The 26,491-nt window shown below is 37.1% G+C and overlaps 1 protein-coding gene and 1 long non-coding RNA gene across 9 annotated transcripts; one reads left to right on the top strand and one right to left on the bottom strand.

Moving 5' to 3' along the window:
* Positions 1–209: 209 nt before the first annotated feature.
* Positions 210–16,134, bottom strand: dnmt3ba (DNA (cytosine-5-)-methyltransferase 3 beta, duplicate a). 6 transcript variants are annotated; one of them, XM_042729670.1, is made up of 26 exons: positions 16,032–16,134; positions 13,498–13,627; positions 13,239–13,384; positions 12,803–13,001; positions 10,894–12,623; positions 10,636–10,804; positions 9,668–9,736; positions 9,302–9,363; positions 8,371–8,502; positions 7,615–7,692; positions 7,316–7,465; positions 7,094–7,201; positions 6,864–6,993; positions 6,559–6,669; positions 6,373–6,417; positions 5,837–5,916; positions 5,604–5,716; positions 5,337–5,520; positions 4,803–4,887; positions 4,492–4,637; positions 4,077–4,167; positions 3,776–3,924; positions 3,380–3,465; positions 3,210–3,279; positions 2,867–2,985; positions 210–2,704 (listed from the first exon to the last, which is right to left on the bottom strand). In XM_042729670.1, the coding sequence occupies exons 2-26, from the start codon at positions 13,619–13,621 to the stop codon at positions 2,563–2,565; spliced, it is 4,518 nt and encodes a 1,505-aa protein (XP_042585604.1). In that variant the 5' UTR covers positions 13,622–13,627; positions 16,032–16,134; the 3' UTR covers positions 210–2,562. The 6 variants fall into 6 exon arrangements, with proteins under 6 accessions (XP_042585604.1, XP_042585605.1, XP_042585603.1 ...); XM_042729671.1 differs by lacking the exon at positions 16,032–16,134 and adding an exon at positions 14,917–15,030; XM_042729669.1 differs by lacking the exon at positions 16,032–16,134 and adding an exon at positions 14,652–14,818.
* A 5,783-nt stretch (positions 16,135–21,917) lies between these two features.
* Positions 21,918–25,013, top strand: LOC122138176. Of its 3 annotated transcripts, XR_006155360.1 has the most exons (4): positions 21,918–22,490; positions 22,847–22,950; positions 23,065–23,307; positions 23,976–25,013. It is a non-coding gene; the product is annotated as an uncharacterized LOC122138176 (long non-coding RNA). The 3 variants fall into 3 exon arrangements; XR_006155358.1 differs by having other exon boundaries at positions 21,924–22,490; positions 23,065–25,013; XR_006155359.1 differs by lacking the exon at positions 23,065–23,307 and having other exon boundaries at positions 21,926–22,490.
* The last annotated feature ends 1,478 nt before the right edge of the window (positions 25,014–26,491 follow it).

The raw sequence follows: 26,491 nt of genomic DNA, 5'->3' as shown, positions 1-26,491 counted from the left end.
CTTATGTCATCTATTAAATCTTTTTGTTGAACTAAATTTTTATGTATTTGAGTAATTCATCTCATGCTTCTTCGCAATAAAAAAAGGATGAAATTAAGCCAAAGCAAGCAGAAATCTGACTGGTCTGAAGGACCGAATGTTTAGTTTTGTAGGTTGATAAAACACTTAAATTAACATATTAATTGAAGAAAAAAGACAGACAGATAAAACAAGGTTGGTGCAATTTATTTTTCTTCACTGATGTTAGTACAAGCATGGAATATTAAAGCTAGGTAAGCAGACTATATCAAATATCAAAAGATTAAAACAAAACCAGTCTTGTCAATCATCAGTCCAGGAAAATCATTCTAGATCTACATACATCATTAGCATATCATTTAGCACCAAAACACATCAGGGTTTTGAATGACACATTCAACGGGAAAAAAAAAAGAAGAAGAGGTATTAAGGGCAATTTCAAGGGTACAAATATATAGTATATTCTGTTCACAAAGAATTGAATAAAAATAATCAAGTGTGACATTAAAGATCACAGTCCTATGAGGCCTGCTGGTGTTGAAAAGACCTGAGGAAGTTATTCTTTATAACACAATACTGCACCTCCAAATTACACATGGACCATCATTTTACAAAAATCACATGTAACAGCACCAACACAGTTCTTACTGGGTATTTCTAAAGCTTTGCTACAAGACAGACATCCAAAAGGAATCAAGAAATGTAATCCAGTTAATGATATTTCACCAAAGCACACATAACACCTCAAGCTGGCCCATGCCTCACTAAAACTGGTTTAATCAAGCTTAGTTTGAGTAAGTTGGTATCAATTTTTAGAAAACTACCAAAAGCTGAATATAAGCTTTGATTTGGGTGACCATACGTCCTCTTTCCCCCCAGACATGTCCTGGATGGGATTTCTAAATTACCTAAAATTGATTTATTTTCCTATTGTTTTTATACTTGAAGGTAATGACTGAAAAGAAATCTGACCGATAGCATGCAGGTATAGTATATATTCGCTTGATAGAAATCCATACCAGAATATGTCCGGGAAAAAGAGGATGTATGGTCACAATAGCTTTGACCTGTGACAGTCCGAACCACAAATCACCATGATCCACATAATGCTAAAAAAAGACATGCTAAACAACTACAAAGAAAACATACTATACATACACACATTCTGAAGCACCTAATTTCACACTGACAGTGGACCACAATTGATAATGAAATGTATTCTGAGACATTTCAAAGGTAAGATATAATTTAGACACTTGCACTAGACAAAGTAGCCAAAATTATTCCTTTTAAAGTAGTCTGAAGTCAAGCCAGTTACAATCAGTTCACAATTTGTTTCTACATAAAAAAATAGCCTATCAATTTGTAGGCACTTATTCAGAGTTTAAGCCCTTGATCACATTGCATCGTGTTCGACAAAAAGGCTTCAGTTAACTCTCACTTGAATATTGTAGTATGCTAAATCCTCACTAAAAACAACACAAATTTATGCTGCAGAGACCACAGTTTCAGCCAACAGTTTAAAATCGGAAGTGCATACAGGTAACAAATGGGGCAAAATGAAAAACAAAATACTTCATCCTAAGGGTTGATGACCTTTTTCTTGTAAAATGATGATAGTGTGGACTAAAATGCTTTAAAAACGCTCAAAAAAATAGTCTTAAAACTGCAGTGTTGCTCTGCAAATTGATTAAAAATGATAAAGATTACAAAAAAAAAAAAAAAAAAAGGTAAAGCTTTGGAAGGCTACTGTCAACTCAAATCTATCATCAGCCCAAGGTTTTGAGTAAAATTTAACGGCAGAGACAGCATTTGTGCTTCTAAATACATGGAGCACTACAAGATTGCATGTATTCCTATAAATAAAATGCAGCTTAATTGAAACCCAAGTCATCTACACTGTATATTAACATTCATTTCACTTAAATAGATGCTCCTAAATAGGAAATCATTTAAATGTTGACTTAGTACAGTTGTCATGATGGCCAAATGTCCTGTATTATAAAACGGCACCGTGGAATGACCAATGACATTACCATCATTTAAAAAATTCTGAAATGCAATATTTAACAGGACATGTTTATTCCTAAAACACGGAAAAGATTTAATGTAAAAATGTGATATAAAAAGCTGACATAAGTTTAAAACTGCTAAACTAAACCAAACTAATATTAATTTATTTATTAAATTATAAATAGGCATAAAGCGGCATTCCTCCAGACAATGAACAAATAACAGAATGGCACTGAGGTAGTGGGTGGAGTATCGTGTGGCTCTCACCAGCATTAAAATCACTTTAAAAGTACACAAGTTAAAAATGACAGTACTTAAGAAAATCCAATCCAAAAGTGGCTGTGCTTTCCAAGGATAAATCATCAGGATAACATGCTTTCTGAACTTAAGAACAAATGCAACATTAAAATTTGAAAATATTCTGTGAGGTCAGAACATGCAGGGAAAAAAAAAAAAATTCATCAAATTAATTTATCTGAGAGACTTAATTTGGACCTCCAGTGCCAGTGCTGCCTGGACCAGACGGTGGCTTTACTCGCAAGCAAAGTAATCCTTCAGAGGGGCAAAGAGGTGTCGGATCACAGGAACGCTCCAGGACCGCCCAAGCAACTTCTGCCTATGTCCTCGCCCCATATTATTCACATCTGTGTAATGCTTTGGAAACCCAAATATTCTGAAAAAAACAAAACACACACACACAAAAAAAGGGGTCAGTAATTTTGTTTAGAGCCACATCATGCTGCTTTTTAAAAAAAACCACTGAATTACTATATGCAAGGTGCAAACCTGATATAGCAAAACTGAGTTATATTTAGTTAATATAAATATATCTGACCTCTCCATTTCAGTGCACCAAAGATAGTCCTCTTTTCCATTCATGGTGACTGGCAGAGGCCCCATCTTCCCTTGCTTGATGGAGTTGGACTTGGTGGTAATAGTGCGAACTTTGTTGAACTGATGAAATCGTTGAATCATTTTTGTTAAGGAAGAAATAAGATGCAATTGTTTTTGACATTCCACCATATAACTTAGTTAAGCCTAGAGTCCTGACACTCGTCTATATTTTCTAGGACTGCTGTAAACTAAAACTACAAATGAAATTTAATATTTGTGCAATTCTTTTATTTCATTCACAAAATATCAACTTTTCTGTCAGAAGGTACAATAAACCTGTTTACCATTGCAGTTCGTCCGACCTCCAGGCAGTCCTGCAGTTCTACTTTATCAGTGAGTGAAGTCGCAAGTGGTCTATAAACACAAATTCACATTAATCTGTGCCCACATCTATTACTGTTACACTTAATGTTTACAGATATGTGTGATTGTTTGTGTGTCCCTGCATTTATACCGGTTCATTCCAGGTAAATTTCCCCAGAAGTAGCGAGCCCTGTGGGCTGGGCTTACTTTCACAGCATCAATCATCACAGGATTACACTGGAAACAGATAAATGCACAATAATTCATAACCATCTACAACAACAATGATGGGATGGGATGGGAAGGGATAGGATGGGAACACCATTGGCAAACAGCATGTATAAAGGTGCCTTCACATTTAGCATTGTTTGGCCACTTTTGGCAATTGTGATTTTCCTATGCAAAGTTTGCATCAGGTTCAACATAATGTGTAATAATAATAAGTGACTTCTATTCTGTGTAAGATGTGCTAATGTTTGCAAAATGTCTGCTAAAGTGACCGCACCTCTTGCCTGGTGGGAAAAATAAAGAAAAAAAGTATTTTTACCTCCAGGAAACGACAGATATCAGCCTTGTCGTGGGCACTCATGGCTACTACATTCTCAAAGAGCCAGAAAAAGGGGCGATCGTCCTCCTCTCTCGGCCTCATCATGGTTAACATGCGGTAATATTCAAAGAACAGTCGACCTGTGCCTTCTGAAAGAACATGAGAACTCTGAAATATTACTTTTGGAAACCAAGTTACATAAATCTTTTCTAATACTAAAGACCATGCTCAGATCTACCTAGATCTTCACAATTCTATTGAATAGGTAGCATAAAGTACAAGAAAATGATAAATATCGTACCAAAAAGACCTTTTCTGGCTGGATTCACCATGGACAGGTCATTACATGGACTTCCACCAATCAGGAGGTCAAATGGCCCCCACTCAGCCAGCTACAAGATGGTATGACAAAAGGGAAGTTTAAAAATCTTCTTTCCACAGTGACTTGCCCTGGTTCCCTGTTGAAAAAACCAGCATATGCTGGTTAAGTATGTTTTGAAACATGGCTGCTCCTGCTCAGGACCAGCTTAAACCAGCTCAAACCAGCATGCCTCAAAACATACCCAACCAGGATATGCTGTTTTTTTTTTCAACAGGGTTCTTACAGAAATGAGAAAGACTGTATACCAATCTAGTTAACTGTTAAAATCTGTATACTACTTGAAGAATGTCTGTGAAGTAAATTAATATTTCTTGCGAAAAAGCTCAATACGTACATGTTTCCTTGTGATGGTGCGCACATCTTTCACATATTCAATCTGGCCCTCATGTTTGATCATCCCAACTGCAATGGAGTCTTCACAGATCTCAGAGGCAATGTAGCGCTCCACCTTAAAGCCCAAGTCTTTTAAGACCAGATAGCCTACAAAAAAAGTATGTATGGAAGTATTGAGAAAAAAAACAATTAAAATAAAATTCACCCTGGTATAATTCACTTCTATATCACAAACTTCTAGGTAAATGAAGACAAAAATAATAAATGGTGGGAAATATCCCCTTAATATTAAAGCAAAACAAATGAGCATACCTGTTGCAATCCCATCAAACAGGGAGAGGACTCTGATTGGACGACGCTTATGAGCTGGAATAGAAGGATACACTCGGTGTGGCTCCTAAAATAAGGACAAAAACAGTGTTCTTCATATTAAAACATCATTCTGATCAGCAGCATCTCATAATGATTTTTGAAGCATTATGTGACACAGATAACTGGAGTAATGGCTGATGAAAATACAGCTTTGACAAAGGAATTCAAACCGAATACATTCAATATTTATTTATTTTTATATATATATAAGTATATATACACACATATATATATATATATATATATATATATATATATATATATATATATATATATATATATATATATATATATATATATATATATATATATATATATATATATTTATATTTATATTTATAAGTAAATAAATGCAGACTTAATTTTTTTTTTTAAATCCTATTAAACCCAAACCTTTAAATGGTAGTGTATATGAAAAAATCTGAATATGACTAGGTAGATATCTAACACAAGGAGTATAAGAATGACACTCACAAATTCAAAGGCACTGTTATTGGCGAAATACTCCTGGACACGAACACTCCAGTCAGGCCTGAGCTTGAGCACACCGTAGCACTTAGAGGGCAGGCAAATGTAACAGCTCCATGGGTCAACCTCCTTCAGCTTATCAAACGTCCCTGCTCCCACCAGCATATTCAAACAGTCTTTACAGAAACACCTAAACGGGGAAAAAAGAAAGGCTGTAAAACAACCTGTTATGATGGTTAACATCACATTAAGGTTAAGATTTGAAGTTCAAACCTGCAGCAGCTGGCATTTCCACAGAGAATGACCTCTAGTCCAGCACAGCAGATGGTGCAGTACGACTGATACCCATCATCATCATACCTGTACAGTGTTTCTGTAAAGTTCTCCTACACAAATACAAAACATGCACATTAAAAAAAAAAGACACTCTGGGCACCAAATAGTAACTAGCATATTCATTTTATAATTTTGCACTAAACAGATAAGACACAAGAATCAATTCACACCTTGCACTTAACACAAAGGCTTCCCTCAAAAAGAGGATGGAAAATTTCAACGTTGGCAGTTCCACAGGACAGGCAGAAATCTGATGAAAGAGAATAATTACCTTGTAATGAATTAAAATACATGACTTGAGCAATGACAATGTCCTTAAGGCAAAAATAAGTTGCTTAAAATAAAATGATCAAATAAAATGTGTGACTTCATGTGGTGACAGCTGTGAAAATATTGACAGTTGCAAGTACAAATTTAATCTGAAGTGTGACCAATGAATCTACATGCCCTTTCCTATTTTTCTTTTTTACATTATCATTTTATTTAAAAATTATTTCAACATTTCAGAGCCAAGCATAACCATATTTCCACAATTTTACCATGGCCTTTTATAAATGTCCTTAATTTTTCCAGGCTGGGATATTCAGGCCACAATTTTAACATTTTCTGATTGGCCCAGCAAGGAAAAAACAGGAATTTCAATAAATGTTAGTGTTAAGCCCTATAATAATTTCACAACTCAAATTATGAATTTTAAGTGAAATACCTTCAATGTTTCTCCCTTTAACGGTTACCTCATAGACCATTTGATCTGAAAAGAGGAAGACAAAACATAGGGGTATGTTTTCTTACAAAAAATATGTAAAAACCTAAAACATCAATAATCTACATTTCAGTATTTTATGATCTTCATAGCAAAGCTCTGGCCTTTACGCAGATTAATGTATCTCACCTCTGGTGTAATTCTGAGCTGACTGTCTGTCCTTTTTGACATACTTCCTCTTGGCTGGAGGCTGATAATCAGACACAGAAGAATCTGACTCAGTTTTACTGGTAGAGCTGTCTGTGAAATAGAAAAGCAGAGGGCAGTATTGTCAAGAGCTTTTGATATTTTTGACATGTCTGTGTATAGACCTAATTTTCTAATTAATGTGGAGTCACTCTGGTACTCTCTGTTATTATGAACTTCAAAACTGTTGTCAATCACCAACTGTTTTTTAAATTACAGATATATGTCTTAGTTTTTTTTTTACATACCCACAGGAGGCAAAAATCCATCAGGACCCATGGGCTGGAAGCCTCCAAATGCCCAATCCAGCATGGCCTTCACCTCTTCCCCTTTCTTCTCCAAGGGGGGGAAATTCTTCCCACAGCGCTCTGCTGCCAACTACACAATGACAACAATATAATGCAATATTAAAATATGAATAAAATAAGAACTGGTCCTTGATTCCCAACTCTAGTTTTCAAGTATCTTTCCACTGTACCTCTAGGATTTGGTAGATGGCATTCTTGTAGGTAGGTAGGCCTTCATAGGATTTACTACAAAAGCACTTTGCAAACTCAGCGAAGGGCTTCAGTCCATCTGTATGAATCTAAGATCAACAAGAGAAACATGCTTCAACATGAAACAGATCCTTTGAAAAATAAGGGGGAAAGTATCTCTCAGATAAGAATCGGGAGAAAGAAAGCAAGTAAAAACTCCTTACCTCTGAAAACATGCCATCTCCAAACCACTCCACGCGCCTCATAGACACAGAAAGCACCCTGCCCTTCCACACCACCACCAGACCAGGCCACCAAGAGAAGCCCTTTACTTTTCCCCACACAAGCTCTCCAATGGCATAACCTTTTCCATCCTGGAGAAAGGGACAGGCAGTCAATACTAAATGCTACATTCATAACATGGATGTCTTGGATGGTCTAGATTAGTGAGACAAACTAACATACACAAACGGTCAGGTTTGCAGTGAGATTAAAGAGAGGTTTAGAAACCTTTAAGACTTACATGGTATGCTTGTTCTCTCTTGCCAGATCTTGGGCTTGGTGTTGAATTTGATACAGATGAACGAGCATTGTTCTTAACCTACATTAGTGAGAAACATACACAAATGAAGAATACAAAATCTAAAGTGAATGCTTTTGAAATAGACCGTAAACATTTCATGTGGAAAGCACACACAAATAAAACCCAATTTTAATGAAGTCTCCTGCTGAACTGTCTTTGCTAGCTTTCACAATGCGAACTACTGAGAAAGTCTTGTTGAAGCCTAAAGTGATTAACTTTAATAATTTGTAAATATTACCACAAAAAGATGTTTTTGTTTTGTTTTTTTACACAAGCATTTTTGTCATGTATGTTAGTGTATCAGTAGAGCATGCATGACACGGCAAACAATAAATCTTTATTTATTTTCAAAGCACTTTTCACAATACATATTGCTCTAAAGCAGCATAATAATAAAAAAAAACATCATGAAGAAGCAGATGCAGAACATTAGCAATGCAATTACAAAGGGAAAACAGACATGGACACATAGCTACAGGTGGAACATCAGATGAAAATGAAGACTCTAAAGAGTAATCTACCATCCGGAAAGGAAACCACAGGACTCATGCACACGATCATAAAGCGGCATCCATCGTTTATGAAAACCGCTCAATGTAATACAGAGAGCGTGAAAAGGGACAAAACTGAGGCAGACCCTCTACACCTGCGATATGCCAGACAGACCACTGAATCTTGACCTGGGCAGGTACATACCACCTCTGGTTTGCTGTCCTTGTCTGGGTTCACCGGTTTGCTCCAGGTGCCTGTACCAGCCTGAAAGACTGTACGTTCCTGTGGTTTCTGCCGTAAGCTGCTCTCCCAACCATAAATTCCCCTAACGGAGCCCTACAGACCCATACATATGCACACAAATTACACACGTACGCAGTCACACGGGTCACATGACTCCTACATTGAAGTAATCAGTATCAGGGTGCCAAATTGCAGATATGTAGAAAAGGAAAGAAAGATGTTAAAGAAAGAGAGGTTAGTGTGATGATATGGTTGGTTTGCCTGTGTGTGTGTTTGTGTGCCAGGGATTTTTTTTTCCCTCAGTCTTATTTTACATCGTCATCTCAATACACTCTGAAATAGTATTCAGCAAAAGCATTCATTGCCAAAAGCCTGACCTTAAGACTATAATTAGTTAGACTGATATGTTGACCAGGCCAGATTATCAGTATTGCCAATAACCATTTGTTACTTTTATTCAGCAAGGGCACATTAAATAGACCAAAAATGAAGAATTGTTACAAAAGATTTCTATTTGAAATAAGTTATGGTAATTTAGGCTTTCTATTAAAGAATCCTGAAAAATATCATCACAAAAACATAAAGCAGCACAACCGTTTTCACTATTAATAATAATAATAATAATAATAATAATAATAATAATAATAATAATAAGAAATGTTTCTTTAGCACTAAATCAGCATATTAGAATGAGATATATAATATATACACACACACACACATTCATTTAAATTAAACACTGAATACACTAAAATATACCGGTATATGGTTGTCTTAGTATATAAACTTTTTTTATTGCCATTTTCTCAGTATCTATTGACAAACAGGAATGAATTCCTTTGTTAAAATTTTTTTTTTTCCTTGGCCACAGTTGTTTTCCAGCTTTTATTACCTCGTGTATCGTGCTACTAGTCCAGATATCATCATCAGCTCCATCTTTCCTTAAGTCCATTTCTGTAGAAAAATAACATGCTTTCAATAGTTAAATTGAACAATCAATTAAGAATTTATCTATTTTGAGGTGTATAAACAAAGAGCACAGATAGCAACAATTAACATTACTTTGAGCCCACACAAACAGAGCATTTACATTTGTAATTTCAATGCAATGGATCAACTTTTTTGAGCATAGGGTGGAAGCAAAGGAAGAAAGTTCAGACCAACAGACATTTGCCACCAGAAGCGATTGAGATCATAAAGCATCATTCTGTAGCTGCTCTAGAACCTCTTAAACTCATCTTAAGCATTTCATTCACACCTCTCTGACTGGTGATCTTCTCCAGTCGCACCACACACGGCTTCACTGTGACTGAGTGTTGAACCATCTCTGGAAAACAGCACATCGTTTACATCAATCTAACCGGCCTCTGCTGGATCTGACTGGATAGAACTTAATCTGCACTGTACAGCTATGCAAAAAATGTATATAAATTACAATTTGATCATTTTATTGTTCTTACTATGTAAAGAATATGACAGCACTAAATTAATCCATGACAATTAATTGGGAAAGTAATATAGTATTATGAGGAGAACCCTTTAGAACCCATGCTAATAACATGCAAACCAGAAAACGTTTCTACATCTTCATGCACTTTAATCCAGATATTAGTCTTGCAGAGCTAGACATCTGGCAGTCTGCATCACTTTACAGCTTTTTCTGGCAAAGAACCGCCCACTTAGGCACTTTGCATAAGCAATGTATCAAATCATCAATACACCCAGAAATTATGAAAATATTGAAGCCTTTTATGGTCTTGGAAGTGACCAATGAGCTGCTTCTTACAATGAAAAAAGGGAAAGCTATTGTCAGCCTGCTCTGACATGATCTGATCCAAACATTTTCCTCAGCAATGCAACTTTGAATATATTTGAAACTGAATTTAATTAACCTTGCAAAGCCCAATAATTATTCATAGATTTTATTTCTTTCTCACAAGTGCTCATCGTAGCAGCCCTTTCCTTGAAAACACAACTTGGCGTTCAGATGGACTAATAAAAAACCTGTGTGCCCTAAATTCCACATATTTATTAGAGGGTCTGTGAGCATTTTCCTGCTGTGTAGGCTGATGTTTTTATCAGGTTTGCTATTGTTGGAGGCTGAGGATATATGTCATTTTCAATGTGAATCATTTTGGTCCAAATATTTTACCAGTGACTGCTGCTGCCATTTATAAAAAAGAAATATATATAAAAAAAAGCAAGCCGGCCTTTAGGATAACTTACCTGATGTGCTACCTCTGTTTTTTTTCATTTGCCCATTTCTGATAGGTGAAATCTTGACTTCAGTGTGGTCTAGAGAAGAGTCATCATTGGAATCCAGCTCTTTTGTCAAATCGGTGTCACTTTCCTCTGAACTATCATCCCAATGAGCAACATCTCCATTTTCAACAGCCTGCGAGCAAGTGAACCCATTTTAAACACATGACAATATTAAATAAGATAGATAGATAGATAGATAGATAGATAGCATGTACTTTATACCTGTGCAAAGATCTTTTCTGCTTCAAGAGATGGACAGGGCAAAATCAAAAAGCAGAGGACAAGTCTCTTGAAAATGGATTCTGGTGGAAAAGTCTTGAGCACATTACACCAGTATCGCTCCAGAGGAAGGGTTGAAGATGTGTCTTCTTCATCCTCTACAAGCTGGTACTCTAAAAACTCATCCGTGAGCTTAGCAGAATCCTCAGGTTTGGAGCAGATACCAAATTGCACAGCAAGGTCAACTATACTCTTTCCTGTGACCTTCAATCTTCCTGCAGGGCTGAGGAGTTGTGAAATGCCCCTCAGGACACTATCGCTCAGAGGTAGACTGTCAGCAATGGAGGTCGTAAGAATTTTGTAGAAAGATAAACACTCATCATGAAACACATTAATGGAATCTGCTAGCTCTTCTTCTCTGGCAGAGATGAAGTCTTCTACCACACTACCCAGACTGAGCTCGGTAGCAGGAAGGCAGAATGTGGAGTTCTCCAGGATGGCTGGGTCTCGTTCCTTCAGGTAGCGTATGACCGCTTGAGGGCGAAGAAAGCTGGAGGCATACGAACGTAGGAGTCCACTTGCTTCTCGAAGGATCTGGACAAGATCGGCACGAACAGAGCCTTTGCTTTGTTGCAGGTGCTGCTTGAAGGCACGGAGTGGTCCAAGAGCATGATCCAGAAACATCAAGGTGATCCTAATTTTAGGATTCTCCAACTGCGAACAAATTTGCTTAGCTTTATCATTATTTTCATGGCAGGAAGTGAAGTATGATACTAAATCACTCCACATTTCAAGCATCCTTTGAACGACTACACAAAACTCCTCACAACTGTGTGAGAGGGGAGCGCTGGTGTCCTTTAGTCCTTCAATGTCTGCAAACAGGATCTTGAGGTTGCCGTTGCTGGTGGAACAAGTTGAGAAGTGTTCATAGATGTTGCCAATAAGTTCCTGAACCTGACTGGAGTGAGCTTGCAGGCCAGCACTGCAGGCAGAGTCAGGTACGCTGTAAAGTCCTCCGAGATCAATCACCCGAGGGTTGAGCTCCTGAATCTGCGACACAACACTTCCTGAGGTCTGTTCCTGGTCATTAACGTAGAAAGCTACCATGTTGCCAGCAGGAAGCTCAAACTTTTGAAGGACATTGAGTAAGCATCCAGATACAGAGCTACCATCTTCAGCTTGAAAGACATCAAGGAGACGGATACAATACCTTGCTCGCTTTTCCTCAAAAAAGCCCACTAGCACCACATGGCAGGAGGTCCTTTCTCGGCTTTCTGCATCAAGTGGCACCTGCCCATATATATAGACACAGTAGGGATTCATCTTACAAGCAGAAACAATATCATTTGGATAATTTAGGCCGAGGACGTAGCTTGCAGTACGTTGGGAGACCTTGTTGATCCTTGAGGGTAAACTGGAGAGGCAATGGGTTTGAATGAAAAGAAGCATGGTTTCACTACAGGAAATAGTGTTTTCAATCTTTTTTCTGCCAGATGTATTTAATCCTCCCATCTCACACTTCACATGCTTTGGAGTCTGCTGGTGTCGCTTCAGATCGAAAAAACCTGCGTGTAGAATGATATTGCAGTCACACAGAGTGCAGTAAGCACACTTGTCTCCCATATGGCTGGCTCTGATCCACTTGAAGGTTCTTTCCCATTTAGAATCATAAGTCAAAGGTCGTCTCCTTCCATTCAATTCCATGTCTTTGTCAGACTCGTCTCTTACTCTGCCTGTATAAAATGGAAAACAAGTTACATTAGGAATATTATATTTATTTCAGTGAAAAACTGATTTCCCACTACTATTGATGTACTGGGGCATATTTTAACATTTTCCCTGATTGTGGGGGAAAAAAAATATTAAAAATTTTTTTTTTATAAAAACTGAATGGACAATAATCGAGGCTCACCAGATTCACGTGGATTTTTCCAGGATCTTGGAGACTTAAGAGGGTCATCTACCTGTACAATATCCTGACCATTACGAGCTTCAACAGGGTTGTACTCTCTCCCTTTTCTCTCATTGGCAAAGAAAAATTTCCTGAACCATTTCAGAAAGGTGAAATTGGGCCTAAACTTTCCTGTGAGAAGCTGCTTCACAGGAACTTGCTAAAAGAGGCATCAAAAATTGGGAAGAAAATGTACTGTGAAGAGTTGACAAACTTCTCAAATTACATTCAAATATCTAGAGTGAAGTACTACCAAGTCTGTAGCACTTGTTGGACTAAACAGAATAACAACATCCTAAGAAATATAACCAAACTTACACATATCAACTTCAGCATTTATATTTTTATACACAAGAGGATTCATGAGATTAAAAAAATAGATTCAGGTTAATCTGACCTGTTTTATGCCTGATTTTCGGAAAGCCGTCTGCAGAAGACTGTAGTTCTGTTTAAAATCAGACCTCTTTTGGGAGTCAAACTTTACTATGCTCATGTCGATGGACCCTGGGAAGAGCAAGTCCATAAGCTGGCAAAAACATGCACCTTTATATAAAAAATAAATAAAAAGGAAAAAAAGGAAAAGAAAGAATTGTGTAAGTTCAGTTTCAAGCTGTTGACAATGTGTAGATAGTAACAAAATAAAATTTAAGCAGTACCTGAACGACATTGCTCCACTTGAGTAAAGTTAGTCTGTAATGTTTCATTGATCCAGGACAAAACGTCATAGCGACTGCACTTGTCATCAGGGTTATTGGGGTCCAGACTAACATTCATAGCCATCTTATGCTTTCATAAGATAACAACGCATATAAAACAGCAATTAGAAGCAATAAATCATAAACAAAGATAATTACATTGCACATTTGGAAAAAATATAATTAAGTTGTTAGTTTGGATAAATAATAAAAAAGTATAACAGTTACTAGGTAATTTAAGTTAATCTTAGATACATTTGAGATGTATAATGTGAAGTTAAACTTAATGTAAAAATAATGAATTATAACATGTAAAGTTGCATGTGAGATACGTTTTGAGGTTAATCTAAAAGGCATAATGTTTAATACATATTTTGTATTCTGAAGCCTAATCTGATTCATGTTGGACTTCCTCGAAACTAAAAAGACTACAGCCTCTCTCTTGCGTCAGTGTGCAGAGTTAAACAACTCCTCCCCAGTTCACGAAAATCTCGCGGGGTAATTTTTGCCGCGAATACTGCACGCTTAAATGTAGCTTTCACTTCTACAGGTTTAGCCGGTGACAACAATTTGATACACTCTGAATCTCAAACAATGAGCGCGCGAAATCTAATGAACGTAATGAAATAAACACGTATAAGAAACAAACCGGTGGCGTGCATTAGATGTGTAGCGCTTGATTTATCGGTGTGGTGACATAATCGAATTGTATAGCATGCGATTATTTTATAATCTTGTCAGTGACCCCTACTGTCTTTTCGGACCTTTTGAAAACAACTGGATTAACACTAACGAAACTGAAATGTTATTTTATTTGTGTGATTTTAAGTAAGTCAGATGTGATCGGCTTACATGCAGTACAAAACATGTTTGCTAATTACGACAATTTGGTAAACACGTTTTCATTGATAAACCTTAACCGTGTTCTCATTTTATTAAGACCGGTTGCCTTTGTTAGTATGTCTTTGTGTAACGTTAGCTGTAATGGTCGCTCAGATACAGCGAAACTATGGGACGGTGAAACATAAGAATGGTTTCTGTTTCAGTATAATCGTAACACTTCACAAAATATGACAAATCGAAACGTGCTTTTAAAAACATCAAATATGTCCTACCTTATTTGTACCTTGGTCCCGAGACTTCGCTACTCCCCAGTCTACAATGTAATCCCCAATCTAACGTTACCCCAGTGCCTTCCCCCAACATATGCATTGTGCTACACGGATTGGCCTGTACAATCCAAAGTAGGAGGTCCCACACTGCATTAGCCAACTAGCTAAGATTTCTCACGTACGAAATAGCGTGTTGTTTTTTTGGTGACAACGGTATTTCCACGTCAAGATATAGATACAGATGTGAAATAAGTTTAAACTGATTTACCGTGTGTCCAGTTGTTTAATTCGTAACCATTCGCTATGACTGATGCCAAGAACGGAAATCGCGATTTTATGTTAATCGCACAGTTTAAAAATATCCATAGCAATACATTGTGTTCTGTTAAAAACACATAAACCCTATTTTTTATGTTTTGATTATTTGAGTGAGTTATAGGCGTAATTGGATTAATTAATTTAATAAATGTTTATAAAAGTTATACAAGTACTTTTTGAGTTTTGGGGTAGCATATACCATGTTCGTTTGGACAAATTTTTATTAACGCAGAACATATGATTCACTTTTTACTTAATCTTGTGAAATTAACTGTCAATACAATTAACAGGAAAGTGATGCATAGATTGATCACAAACGAAAGCCACGTGACAGTCACAAATGTTGGTGAATGGTAGCCTATTGAATAATTAAATGTATTTACATTCGTAAATTTTTAATTATTGTGTATATCAGTAGCATCAGTGATCAAACATACATTTGAGTAATTGCGTTGTTGTTTCTTTATTTTCTTCTTTTTTTAAATTGTCCATCGCAAATAAAGCTTACGGTTAAAGTGTTTAAATAACGTCACAAATGGCTCCAATATCAAACAATGAGAGGTTAGTGACACTGTAATGGCGGGCGGCGAGCAGTGATTGAACGCGTGTTGATATGGCGCCAGAAAAAGCTTCGGGAAAGGGGCTTGTTTTTCACCGCCTAAAATGGCGGGTCAGTTGGTTCTTCTGCAGTCTGTTGTAGCGAATGTGTGGTTTTGTATACTTTAAGACCGCGATTTGGTTCCTTATTTGTTAAACAAAAGCAAGGTGACCCTGTAAATTTGTAAATCTCAATTTAATCCACTGTTTGTGACCAAGTTGTTCAGCCACACATCAACAACACATGATTAGTGTTTTCCGTTCTATTCTGGAGTTAAGACAATCTCAGGCAAACTGCTTTTTATAATAAAAATAGTTTTGTAAATAAAGTACATTGCTTGAAGAGAAATAGCCTAAGTTTAAGAAGTGATAAAAGCAAAACTCCCCTATGTTTAACACAAAGTCATTAGCAAGTTAATATTTAAAATATGTAGGCAAACAAGTGAGGAAAAAGTAGTTAAGATTTACCCAAGTTGACAGAGAATTTAGTTTGGTTTGGAGATGATCCCTTTGAAACGCAGTAGTATTTTTGTTTCAACATGGGTAGCTTATTTGTTTAAAAGCAAAGCAGCTGGACGAACAGGACAGGTAAGCCTCCGCCCATGACAAACAGACCATGAATTGTTTTTATTTCGTTTCACTTACTCTCTCTTTCTTTCACTCAATCTTCAAACTTTTTTACGTGCACTTTCATGAATACATTTTGAAGCTGTTTTGTACAATTGTGTCTTATTCCTACAGAGCTTTAAGAAGACTTATAGGCTACTTGTCCAGTTTTCCAATGAAGTTTGTGGCAGTGTCAAAACTATTAAGCATTACAACCAATATTGACACAATCAACACTAATTTTGGGGCGAGGCTATCTGCCTTTCTGACTAATAGAGTTTGGGAAACCTGTTTGAAAACAACTGTTTTGCAAAGCTTTTGTTGATCTTGCTAATTGCAGCTAAGGTGTGAATTACATTATGAGATAGGGATTCAGATAGGAATTGTAATGATAAAATACTGCCAGGGTTTAGAAAATGTAAAAAAAGTTTTACAGACCACTTCTCTATTCTTTCTAAACAGCCATAGCAGTGAAGAGACTCTATAGCTGTAACCCTCATGGTAAAACAACAGATTGGAAATGAGCAATTTGAAAAAAGCTTATTACAAGAGAGAACAGGATGTAGAAGCAACATAGGCTATGTGTTTTAATGTTTATGTTAAATAATTGATGTTGATTGTCCAGTGGAATACGGAAACATAAACTGAAGTGAGTTCCTTATCAGAAGTGAAAGAGGTAGTCAGCGATCCCTATCATGCTCGCACCTCTACAAAACAACAGTGGTCTTTATCTTCTCTGCTTCCTGTCCCCTCCAGATGTGTGCTGTTTGAAACTGAAAATAACGGTTTCACTACGACATACCTTAAACCCACACATAAATCTCTCTAATGCATATTTCACAATGTCTCTTTTGGCACACCAGAGAAAACGACAATTCAACGTATGTTTGAAGCATACTTTTTCTCTTGTAATTATTCGTAGCTGTGTTCGGAAAGAACCAATTTTTTAAGACCTGAGAACCTGGGTCTTTCACGTTAAAGCAATAGTGAAATAAAAGTTGTCATCATTTACTCACCCTCATGTTTCTTGACTTCTATGACCTCTTTTATCTTGTAGAACACATTCCGAAGACTGGTTTTCTTTTGCAATACATTTAAAGCACCAAATGTAAACTAGTTTTAACTAGATTCATTGAAGTGATTCATAAACTGATTCATTAAAAAGATCTGGCTTAAAAGAATGATTCATTCAGGAATCAGACATTGTGCTTCTCTCATGATTGAGGAGGACTAGTGCAGATGTCAACACCAAGTGCACATCATATTAAAGATTTAGTGGTTTTTGTGTGTGTGTGTGTGTGTAATTTTGGGTTAAGCTTCAGTTTGCTTATTGTAATTGCATCAAAAATAGTTTTAAATAAGTTCAATAAGTTTTAAACACTTAGAAAGTATTAAGCTAGGTCCTCTGACATGGCCACTGTCCTTTAGTTTTTTTTACTTTTTTGGTGACTTTGAAAAAAAAAACATTTTTATTATTTAGTTCATTTTAAATAGTGGAGTGACAAATAATATTTCTGAAGTACAAATATTTCATAGTGTGTTAATATGCACTTACACCTTTTTTTTTTGATGGAGCGTCTCACACCGCAGTACACAATACAGATTCAGTTGCTTTAAAAATAGCAGCAAAATGAAAAGGGCTATCTAACAGGAATGCTCCAATCTCACCCTCAGCCATAAATGAACCTAAGATCTCAGACAGCTCATCACAACACTGACTTCGCTATTGAGATGACAAATCCTATCTTACTTAGTGCTAGTCAAGCCTGGTCTAGACCACAGCAGGGTCAGAGGGGTCAAGGTAGGCTTTGTGTTATCAAGCAGCAACGCCCTGTGAGTGACAGGAAAGAGTGAGTCTGGTTCTAACCTACTTCAGGAAAGAGAAAGTTTGCTTGAAAAATAGCTGCTGACTGGGGTTTGTTGATTTCCAGTCACATTAGTGAATTTTCACAGGCAAAAAAAAAAAGGTCCACCGTTTATTGTCTATAGTGTAGCGATGAATTAATTACAGATACACAGAAGTCACTTTCTAACCAATCAGCTTTCTGTTGGTTAATGCTGCAAATATGTATGACTGCAGTTAAACTCTTCATAATGAGTCATGAGAGTATTGAGCAGTGTTCAATATATCAGTTGAGAAAAAGTATATGTTCTTTAGGCAATTGTGTGTTTTTGAAGGGAGAGGTTAGGGTAAAATCCCTGCAAGAAAGACCAAGGACAATGAATGAGAGTGGTAAGCAACAGAGACGGGGAAAAGACAGAAAACAATACTAGAGGTCAGGTCCTGACAGATGCGATCAAACTCATCACAAGCTCCCAGGATAAGGGAACTCACAGCCACCACAGGGGGTCACACTGCACTTGTCACAGCCAATCAGACACAGCCCCAGCATGAGCGCGGCCTGTGTTTGTGTCTCCTCACTGTAAGACTTTTCTAGCCAATCATCTTGATTGATTTTGGGTTTGACTGACAGGGATGAGGGAAGGAATTGCAAAGCATGTAATGGAGCTAGAAGTGTTGTAAACTGCTCTGGACGGAAGGTGACAAAATCACTTTGTGTGTATTTGTAATTTATTAATTTATATGTGGGATTTACCTTTTTTATCCTAACATTCATGTATATGAGGGTGAAGTGTCAGAAATTATCCAATTATGCCACAAAATAGAACACAAAATGTTCCAGGTAGCATAAATAAAGTTGATTTCTGACACATGAGTGTTTCTACATGTATTTTTCAGCACTACAGTTCAGCTTCTAGTTAAAGTAGACATGAATATTGTTAATGTGTGACTGAGCTGGTTCATGTGGGAGAGTGTAAGTTGGGGCCAAGAGGGTCATAAACACACTTTGGCTTTGATGTCATTGTGTAATTCTTCAATGGGGTCACCATAATGTTTAAAGCAGGGGTGTCAAACTTAGTTCCTGGAGGGCTGCAGCCCTGCAGTGTTTATTTCCAACACACAAATGTAGTTTTCAAATAAGCCTGATGGACTTGATTATCTGGATCAGGTGCGTATAGGGTTGAATCTGAACTCTGCAGGGCTGTGGCCCTCTGGGAACTAGTTTGACAAAAACGTGTACATACAGGGCTACAAAGCGTTGTCTCTTTTTATTTATTTATTTATTTATTTATTTATTTATTACCTTGTGCTGTTTCATCGATTAAAATCCAAAGACAAGACTTTTTATTTTTCTTTAAAACCATGTGGCAAACACATGGCCATTGTGTAGCCAGTTACTTCCCCTCACAGAACAACTCCACCTGCTTGAAAAATGTGCTTCGAAAGCACAATGTATAGAATGCCTGGTTAATATATACATAGAGCGACCTCTATTGGACATGTATTGTCATTACAACATCTGTTTTTAAAGCCTGCTTCACATGCAGGCAGCGATTCGTCCGTTTTCTCAAGAGATGTTCAGTTGACTCTCTGAAAAATAAAGGTTCTTTTTTGGGTTTGATGGGTTTTTGAAGAACCTTTAACATTCATGCAACCTTTCCACTGCACAAAAGGTTACTCAGTGGAAAAATGTCTTCAATTTTTTTTTAATGTTCTTCATACTAAGAGTGTATGAGAGTGTAAGAGTACATATAACCATTTATTTAAAATGAATAATAATAATTGATAAAATATTAAATAACAAAATATATAACAACAACAAAACAGCCTAACCCTAATAAGCTAATAATAATAGTAATAGTAATAATAACAATCACAATAATAATAATGACTATTATTATTATTAATCATAATTATTTTATTAATATTATATTATTAATGTAAATGTCATTATTGTTAATAATAATTATTATTATTATTATCGTTGTTGTTATGAATCACTATAAATCATTACAAATCAAAAATTTCAGCAGTAATTTTGATCACTTCCTCTACAGGATCCCTATTGTGCTCCGGCCACAATACTCTGCTGCACCCCCAGGAGTCAAACACACACACATACCCCGCCAAGGCACTGACCTTGAGTTGCCATGGCAACCTCTTTGCTCCACATGAAGTTTCACTAAAGTAAACAGGCATACATACACAGACTTGTATGTAAAGTATATTTAACACACAGGCTACAATATGAACTCCAATTATAGTAAGTCTATGGCGCAAAGAGAATAATATACATTTATGCAAGGTAGAAAACAATGATTTAAAAGACTCTCACAGTGACTTGCAATGGCCTATTTCAAGGTCATTCCCTGTTAAAAAACCTGAAGTTAAGTGCGGTCAAGGTCTCAAGAGTGATAGCTGAATTCTCACTGTTTGTGGGACTTGAGTCAACAAGCTTCTGGTGGGCAGCCCTGAGCCCTGCCCTAATTAAAATGACTTGTCATCTAGTTTTAAATATCTTTAACATTTCTTTGCTAATTTAAAAGATTCAATCTGGTAGAAATATTGTTTTGTGAGATCTGCAAAACAGTTCAAATGAATAAAGGATGATTAAAGAGTGCTTAGACAAAAACCTGACAAGACTTGTCTGGCCATTTCCACACACATTTGATGGAATTCAAACATAACTTAACTTTTAGAAATATATGGAATATGTGAGTCTATATCTGATAATTTCATAAGGACCGCAGGATAACATTTCTGATGCATGCATCAATAATTCTGCTACAAAGCTTTTTATGTGGTCTTAAATGAATAAAGTGATGCTGCTATTCGAGACGAAATGAAACATGTTATAGTCTGTTGCATTTCATTCCTTTATTGTTGGTTCTAGTTTTTCACATTTCAATAGACTACTACCATGTTGTTTATGTGATATATGGTGTGAGGAAAATGTGTTACCTTGTTACTCCTGCAGAAGAAAAGAGTCCTTTTTATATGTTTGCGTCATCCTAATTAACAGAAGTCAGTCCTAATTAACAAAAGTCTTTGTATAATATGATTCATAAGCGTGTGGTTGTTTGGAACTATATTTGCCTCTAAAACCCTTATGAGCATGTTGTCAAGACGACAAGGTTGATCCTTAAATAACTGTTTTCAACTAGTAAAGTGCATTATGAAAGTTTCAAAAAGCCCAGACATTTTTGATAAAACAAATTAGATGAAAAACATTGTTTTTAGTAAGTTTTTTAAAATTGTAGCCTATCTAACTTTTTATATACTACACAAAATACATGTTTATATATATATATATATATATATATATACTACACAAAATACATGTTTATATAAGCATTTTAAGTTTTTTACATTTAAAATTACACAGTCAGGGTTAGCAGTATTTGTGAAGTATTAAAACCATTGGGTATAGTCAAAACTTTATAAAAAATAAATAAATAAATAAAATTAAAATAACATAATAAAGACATACAGAGAAAATGTATCCGCGATGTATTTTTCACTGCCTGAGAGCATGATGTGAGACGTGAGAGTGGCATGGCTTGTCGGACATAGCAACAGTAACGAATGGGACTTAGTTTACAGAATAATACTGTTACTGTAAATGCACAATTTTTGGAAGTAAAAAAGAACAAGTATAATTTAAATTCAAAACAATATCTCTATCTATCTATCTATCTATCTATCTATCCATCCATCCATCCATCACTCCATCCATCCATCCATCCATCCATCCATCCATCCATCCATCCATCCATCCATCCATATATTTTTTTATTTATTGTTGTTTTTTGTGGTTTTTATGTTTTTTTGTTTTTATTTGCATGTGTCATAGTTGTCACAGTTGGTTATAATGGTGTCAGGAACTGTAGATACTGTAGTCTAGAGACTCTGTCAGTCAGCCAGTCTTTACATATGGTGCCCACTACACACCCACACACAGGGAGGTCGAAGTAGCTGTGGCTTTAAAATGCACACAGATGTGTAAACATACATATTTACCCAAGTGCAAACATGTTGCTTTGTCAATTAACATCACTGTCCATCAAGAGTTCAAGCCTGTCCCATTAGCGAAGACCTCCCTCCTTCTCGATCTTCTGTCTCTGCTTCTCCCCCTTTCACTGCTCATTTCCTGTTACTTGGTTACCGGTTGCCTCGAACTGCTTGGGCCAATTGCGTTGCCATGGTGACCATGCCCATTCTGTCGTTTCCCAACAGCCTCTTGGGTCTCCTGTCCTGACATTCCCCACTGCCCCCCAGCCTGCGCGCCCAGGCCCTGGCCCACCCTACGCTGATGTCCCACAAGGCTGTCTGTGTGTGTTTGCCTGTGTGCATTCGTGTGCTAGCTCCCTCCCCCTCACTTCTTCCTCAGTTTGGACGACAAACAGACAGACCACCTCCCTGTTCAAGCAATTTAACACCTGCTGAAGAATTCATGGCTTATCTGCATAAAGACAGAGGTAGGGAGACAAAGACTGAGTGAGATGCATAACTGGAAACAACAATTCGTAGTTATTTAGAACAGTCTATCCGAATTTTGATCCATCACTGAATAAAATGTGCAATTCTGGGAGTCCTCCATGACCTGAATTGAATAAATCACTGATTTAAAGTCAAAATATGTTACTGAGTTTGTTTTTGTTGTTGATGATGTTGTAAACTGTTCAGAATAGAGCACAGGAGAGTCCTTCTGTGCTTTTCTGATGGACTGCTTTAGCACACATTTTAATAGATAAAAAAAAGCTCAGCTGGGTGTTGAAGTGTTTCCATTAAAAGCAAATGTATAGAATAAACTCTTTGTATCTATCTACTTCAGCAGCTTTTAGACAAAAACACACTGCATTGTGAGTGAAGTTCCATGGCCAAACTTAAGGTGGCAGCAGCGAATAGATCATCAGTCAACTTCTCATCAGTCATCAAGTAAGAAATATTAATGTTCTTCATCAGCATTTAAACTTCTGATCTGATTCAGCACTGCCCACGTATTTTCTCTTAATCTCTCTGCTTTCCTTTCTCAATTTTTAATTCTTTTAGGTTCCCTTAGATTGGTAAAATGTTCATTTTTATGCAAAAGAACCAAACCAGACCAGGCACTGGATGTGATGAATGAAGCAAGTACTTCAAGTTATATTAAAGGCATAGTTCACCCAAAATTACAATTCTATCATGTTGTTGCAAACCTTCTTTCTTCCATGAAGCACAAAGAAAGATATTCTGAAGAATTTATCAGCTGGTATTCAAGTCAGTGGGGTCCAATACAACATCATCTTCATACAGGTATGTTCGGAATGAAACAGCAGGCTGAGTAAATGAGGACAGAAGGCTTCAAGGCTTCTCTTTAATTTATACACAAAGTCAGAGTGCATCCCACTAAACATCTCAGAACCAGGATGAGACTACATCTGCTTGACACTAATCACCACAGTTAGAGAGCAAGGCTTGCCGTTGTAAGGCTGAGATGAGTCATGTGACCCTTAGAGGGACCTGAAAGGAGGAGAGATTGCTTCTCCCCAGCCTCCTTCCCTCCTCCAGTTCTAAATGACAGGGTTATGGAGACGATCGTGAAAGGTTCATCATTGTCCTCCTCTGAAGGGGGAAGGGGAGAGTATTAAGGGGTGTTTAATTATGAACCAGGGGCTTATTAACAAAGTGAAATGATAAATCCCCTCCCTACGCAAATACACTCACACCCTCCTCCTTTTCATCCCACCAGCTGATCCTGATGTAATTCAGGCCGTGGGGTGTTCCGGCACCAATCTAAAGGGGCAAAGGTCAAGAAAGTCAAAAGGTCTTCTAAGGGACAGAAGAGAGATTCTGTGCTGCACACGTGCTGTCATTATTATAACCACTTGACACACCAAGAATCACATATCTCTTGTTAACATCTTATTTTATTGCTGTTTCCATAGCTTGTTTATTTAATACGTAAATCTATATTCCCGCAGATGTGACTGGATATGAGTGCAGAAGGATGTTGTGGATGCACAGAGAGAAAACTGAAGCGATCAACTGAAAGGAAGAGAAGGATGGGAAGAAACCGAGGTAAAGGAGGACAAAAAAGAAGGAAGAGAGGGAGAAATGAAGAGAAGAGAGGGAGAGATTAAAAGAAAAAGGGTGACTGTTTTTTTTTTCCTAAGCTAAGTTCTAAGCTAATGCGCAGCTTTAGTAACACCCACCCTGAGCCGGCAAATATAAGCAGCAGAATGCACACACACACATCCATACAAAACGGCTGCCTCCTCTGCACTGGCACCGTAATCCCTTCTCTCCCATTCACTTCTGCACACACACACTCTCAATGGGAGTGAGATACACCCTTTGTTGCTGTAACAGAAACCTGGCATGCTGAAGCCAAACGCTGGTGATGCGCACTGTGCGTGTGGCCAAAACGAAGAGAGAAACATAGAAAGGGAATGACACGGGAACATAAACTCATAGAAACACATGCAAAAGGACAAAAATAAGAGTGTTCGTTTCAGTGCCAGTACGTTTAATCATAGCCAGAAGGCATGATGTAGAAATGTTAGGGTAAGCTCTGCTTTTAACCTCCCTGCCTGTCAGCGATTAGTCATGTGAGCTGATCTGCTAACTCAGAAAGAATACTTAGGCCTGGAACAGACCAATCACGGGCCGGACCTGGAATATGCACATCTCTGTCCAGACTTCGGTCAAAATGATGAAACTAAGAGAAATTCACACCTGAATAGTACATTGCAGCAAGAGTTTGTATAGAGGTGTACACACCAGTGTGGTTACAGTTATGTAACCTTAATTTTGGCTTATTATTAAAAATAATAATAATAATAATAATTTCAAGTGGGAAATGACTGCCAAAAACACAGAATGTATCAAATACATCTGAATGATCATCAATAAAAGAAAAATCTAATTAGATGTTTTTAATTACATTCTATTGGGGAAGTCGTGGCCTAATGGTTAGAGAGTCGGACTCGCAATCCAAGGGTTGTGAGTTTGAGTCTAGGGCCGGCAGGAATTGTAGGTGGGGGGAGTGAATGTACAGCGCTGTCTCCACCCTAAATACCATGACTGAGGTGCCCTTGAGTAAGGCACCGAACCCCCGACTGCTTCTCGGGCGCCACAGCATAAATGGCTACCCACTGCTCCGGGTGTGTGTTCACTGCTGTGTGTGTGCCATTTGGATGGGTTAAAAGCAGAGAACGAATTCTGAGTATGGGTCCCCACACTTGGCTGTATGTCACATCACTTTCACTTTCACTTATTTGTCTCATGAAAATACAGTAAAATGAAAAATTATATGTTTGACACTGACTTCAAACTTAAAATCAAAATTAGCCCATAAATTACTCACCCTCAAGTCTTCCTAGGTGTATATGACTTTCTTCTTTCAGACGAATCCAGTTGGAGTTATATAAAAAAAAGTCTTTGATATTTCAAGCTGTTTTATGCCACTCTGTGGGTGTTGCATGCTCCAGTCAAAAAGAAGCTAAATAAAAAGCGCCCGTGTATAAAAAAAAAAAGTGTCTCACATGGGGCATGTGCAGCTCATAAGTGACGTATGCAGAAGCACAGGGAAGAGATCAAAACAAAACAACGGCCACTGATTGGAAGTAAAAAATAAATATTTGTAAAGAAGAATGTCAGAGGATTTCGATATAAGCCAAGAGGAGACCGGTTTTCCTTTTGCTAAAGTAAGGAAACTTTGCTTCCTTTTCTCCTGTAAACAAATGTTGGTTTTCACTAGACTTACCAGCGCATGCGCAATGTTCTCATACGTCATCAGCCCAGAGCTGCTTCTGTGTACGACTGTTGGAGCAATCTACATTAAAGTGATTATTACGTTTTGAATATGGATATTTTTCTTACAAAAATGCATCAATTCACTACAGGAGGCCTTTGTTCACCCCCCGGAACCATGTGAGACACTTTTTTTATTTATTTTTTATGGATGGGCGCTTTTTATTTAACTTCTTTTGGACTGATGCATGCAACACCAGCTGAGTGGCATTAAACAACTTGAAAGATAAAAGACCATTTTTTATATAACTCCGACTGGATTCATCTGAAAGAAGAAAGTCATATACACCTAGGGTGACTTGAGGATGAGGAATTTATGAGCTAATTTTCATTTTTGGGTGAACTAACCCTTTAAGCTCAAACTATGCAATAATGCCTGTCAAGAAATGTAATAGACCTTGGTAAGTCCACATACCTGTGGAACAACTATATGTGGATCAGTGTAGGGTGCCTTTTGGTGTCCTGTACATAACTTATTTGCCATGATAACTTAACATAAAAATGACTATGAAAGGGTGTGTTATATTAGGTTTTAAAGTTTCAGTATTCATAACAAAAGCATTACTTGGCTCTTTAGATACATTTTCTAGATTTTTTTTTTAGTTTTGTGTAAGAGGATGAGTATTATTTTGCTATGTTCCATGCACTGCTCATTAAATTTGAATGATAGTACAATGTTGTAAAA

Source organism: Cyprinus carpio, chromosome B8 (assembly GCF_018340385.1).
Source record: "Cyprinus carpio isolate SPL01 chromosome B8, ASM1834038v1, whole genome shotgun sequence".
NCBI classification, from domain to species: domain Eukaryota; kingdom Metazoa; phylum Chordata; class Actinopteri; order Cypriniformes; family Cyprinidae; genus Cyprinus; species Cyprinus carpio.
This window is presented reverse-complemented; position numbering and strand designations above follow the sequence as displayed.

Coding starts and splice junctions, on each gene's coding strand:
- dnmt3ba (XM_042729670.1), bottom strand. CDS start 13,621: ATGGCTATGAATGTTAGTCTGGACCCCAATAACCCTGATGACAAGTGC. Junction 9,737..10,635: donor AAACAGAGGTAGCACATCAG/GTAAGTTATCCT, acceptor GCTGTTTTCCAG/AGATGGTTCAACACTCAGTC. Junction 6,994..7,093: donor CCATCTACCAAATCCTAGAG/GTACAGTGGAAA, acceptor GTCATTGTGTAG/TTGGCAGCAGAGCGCTGTGG.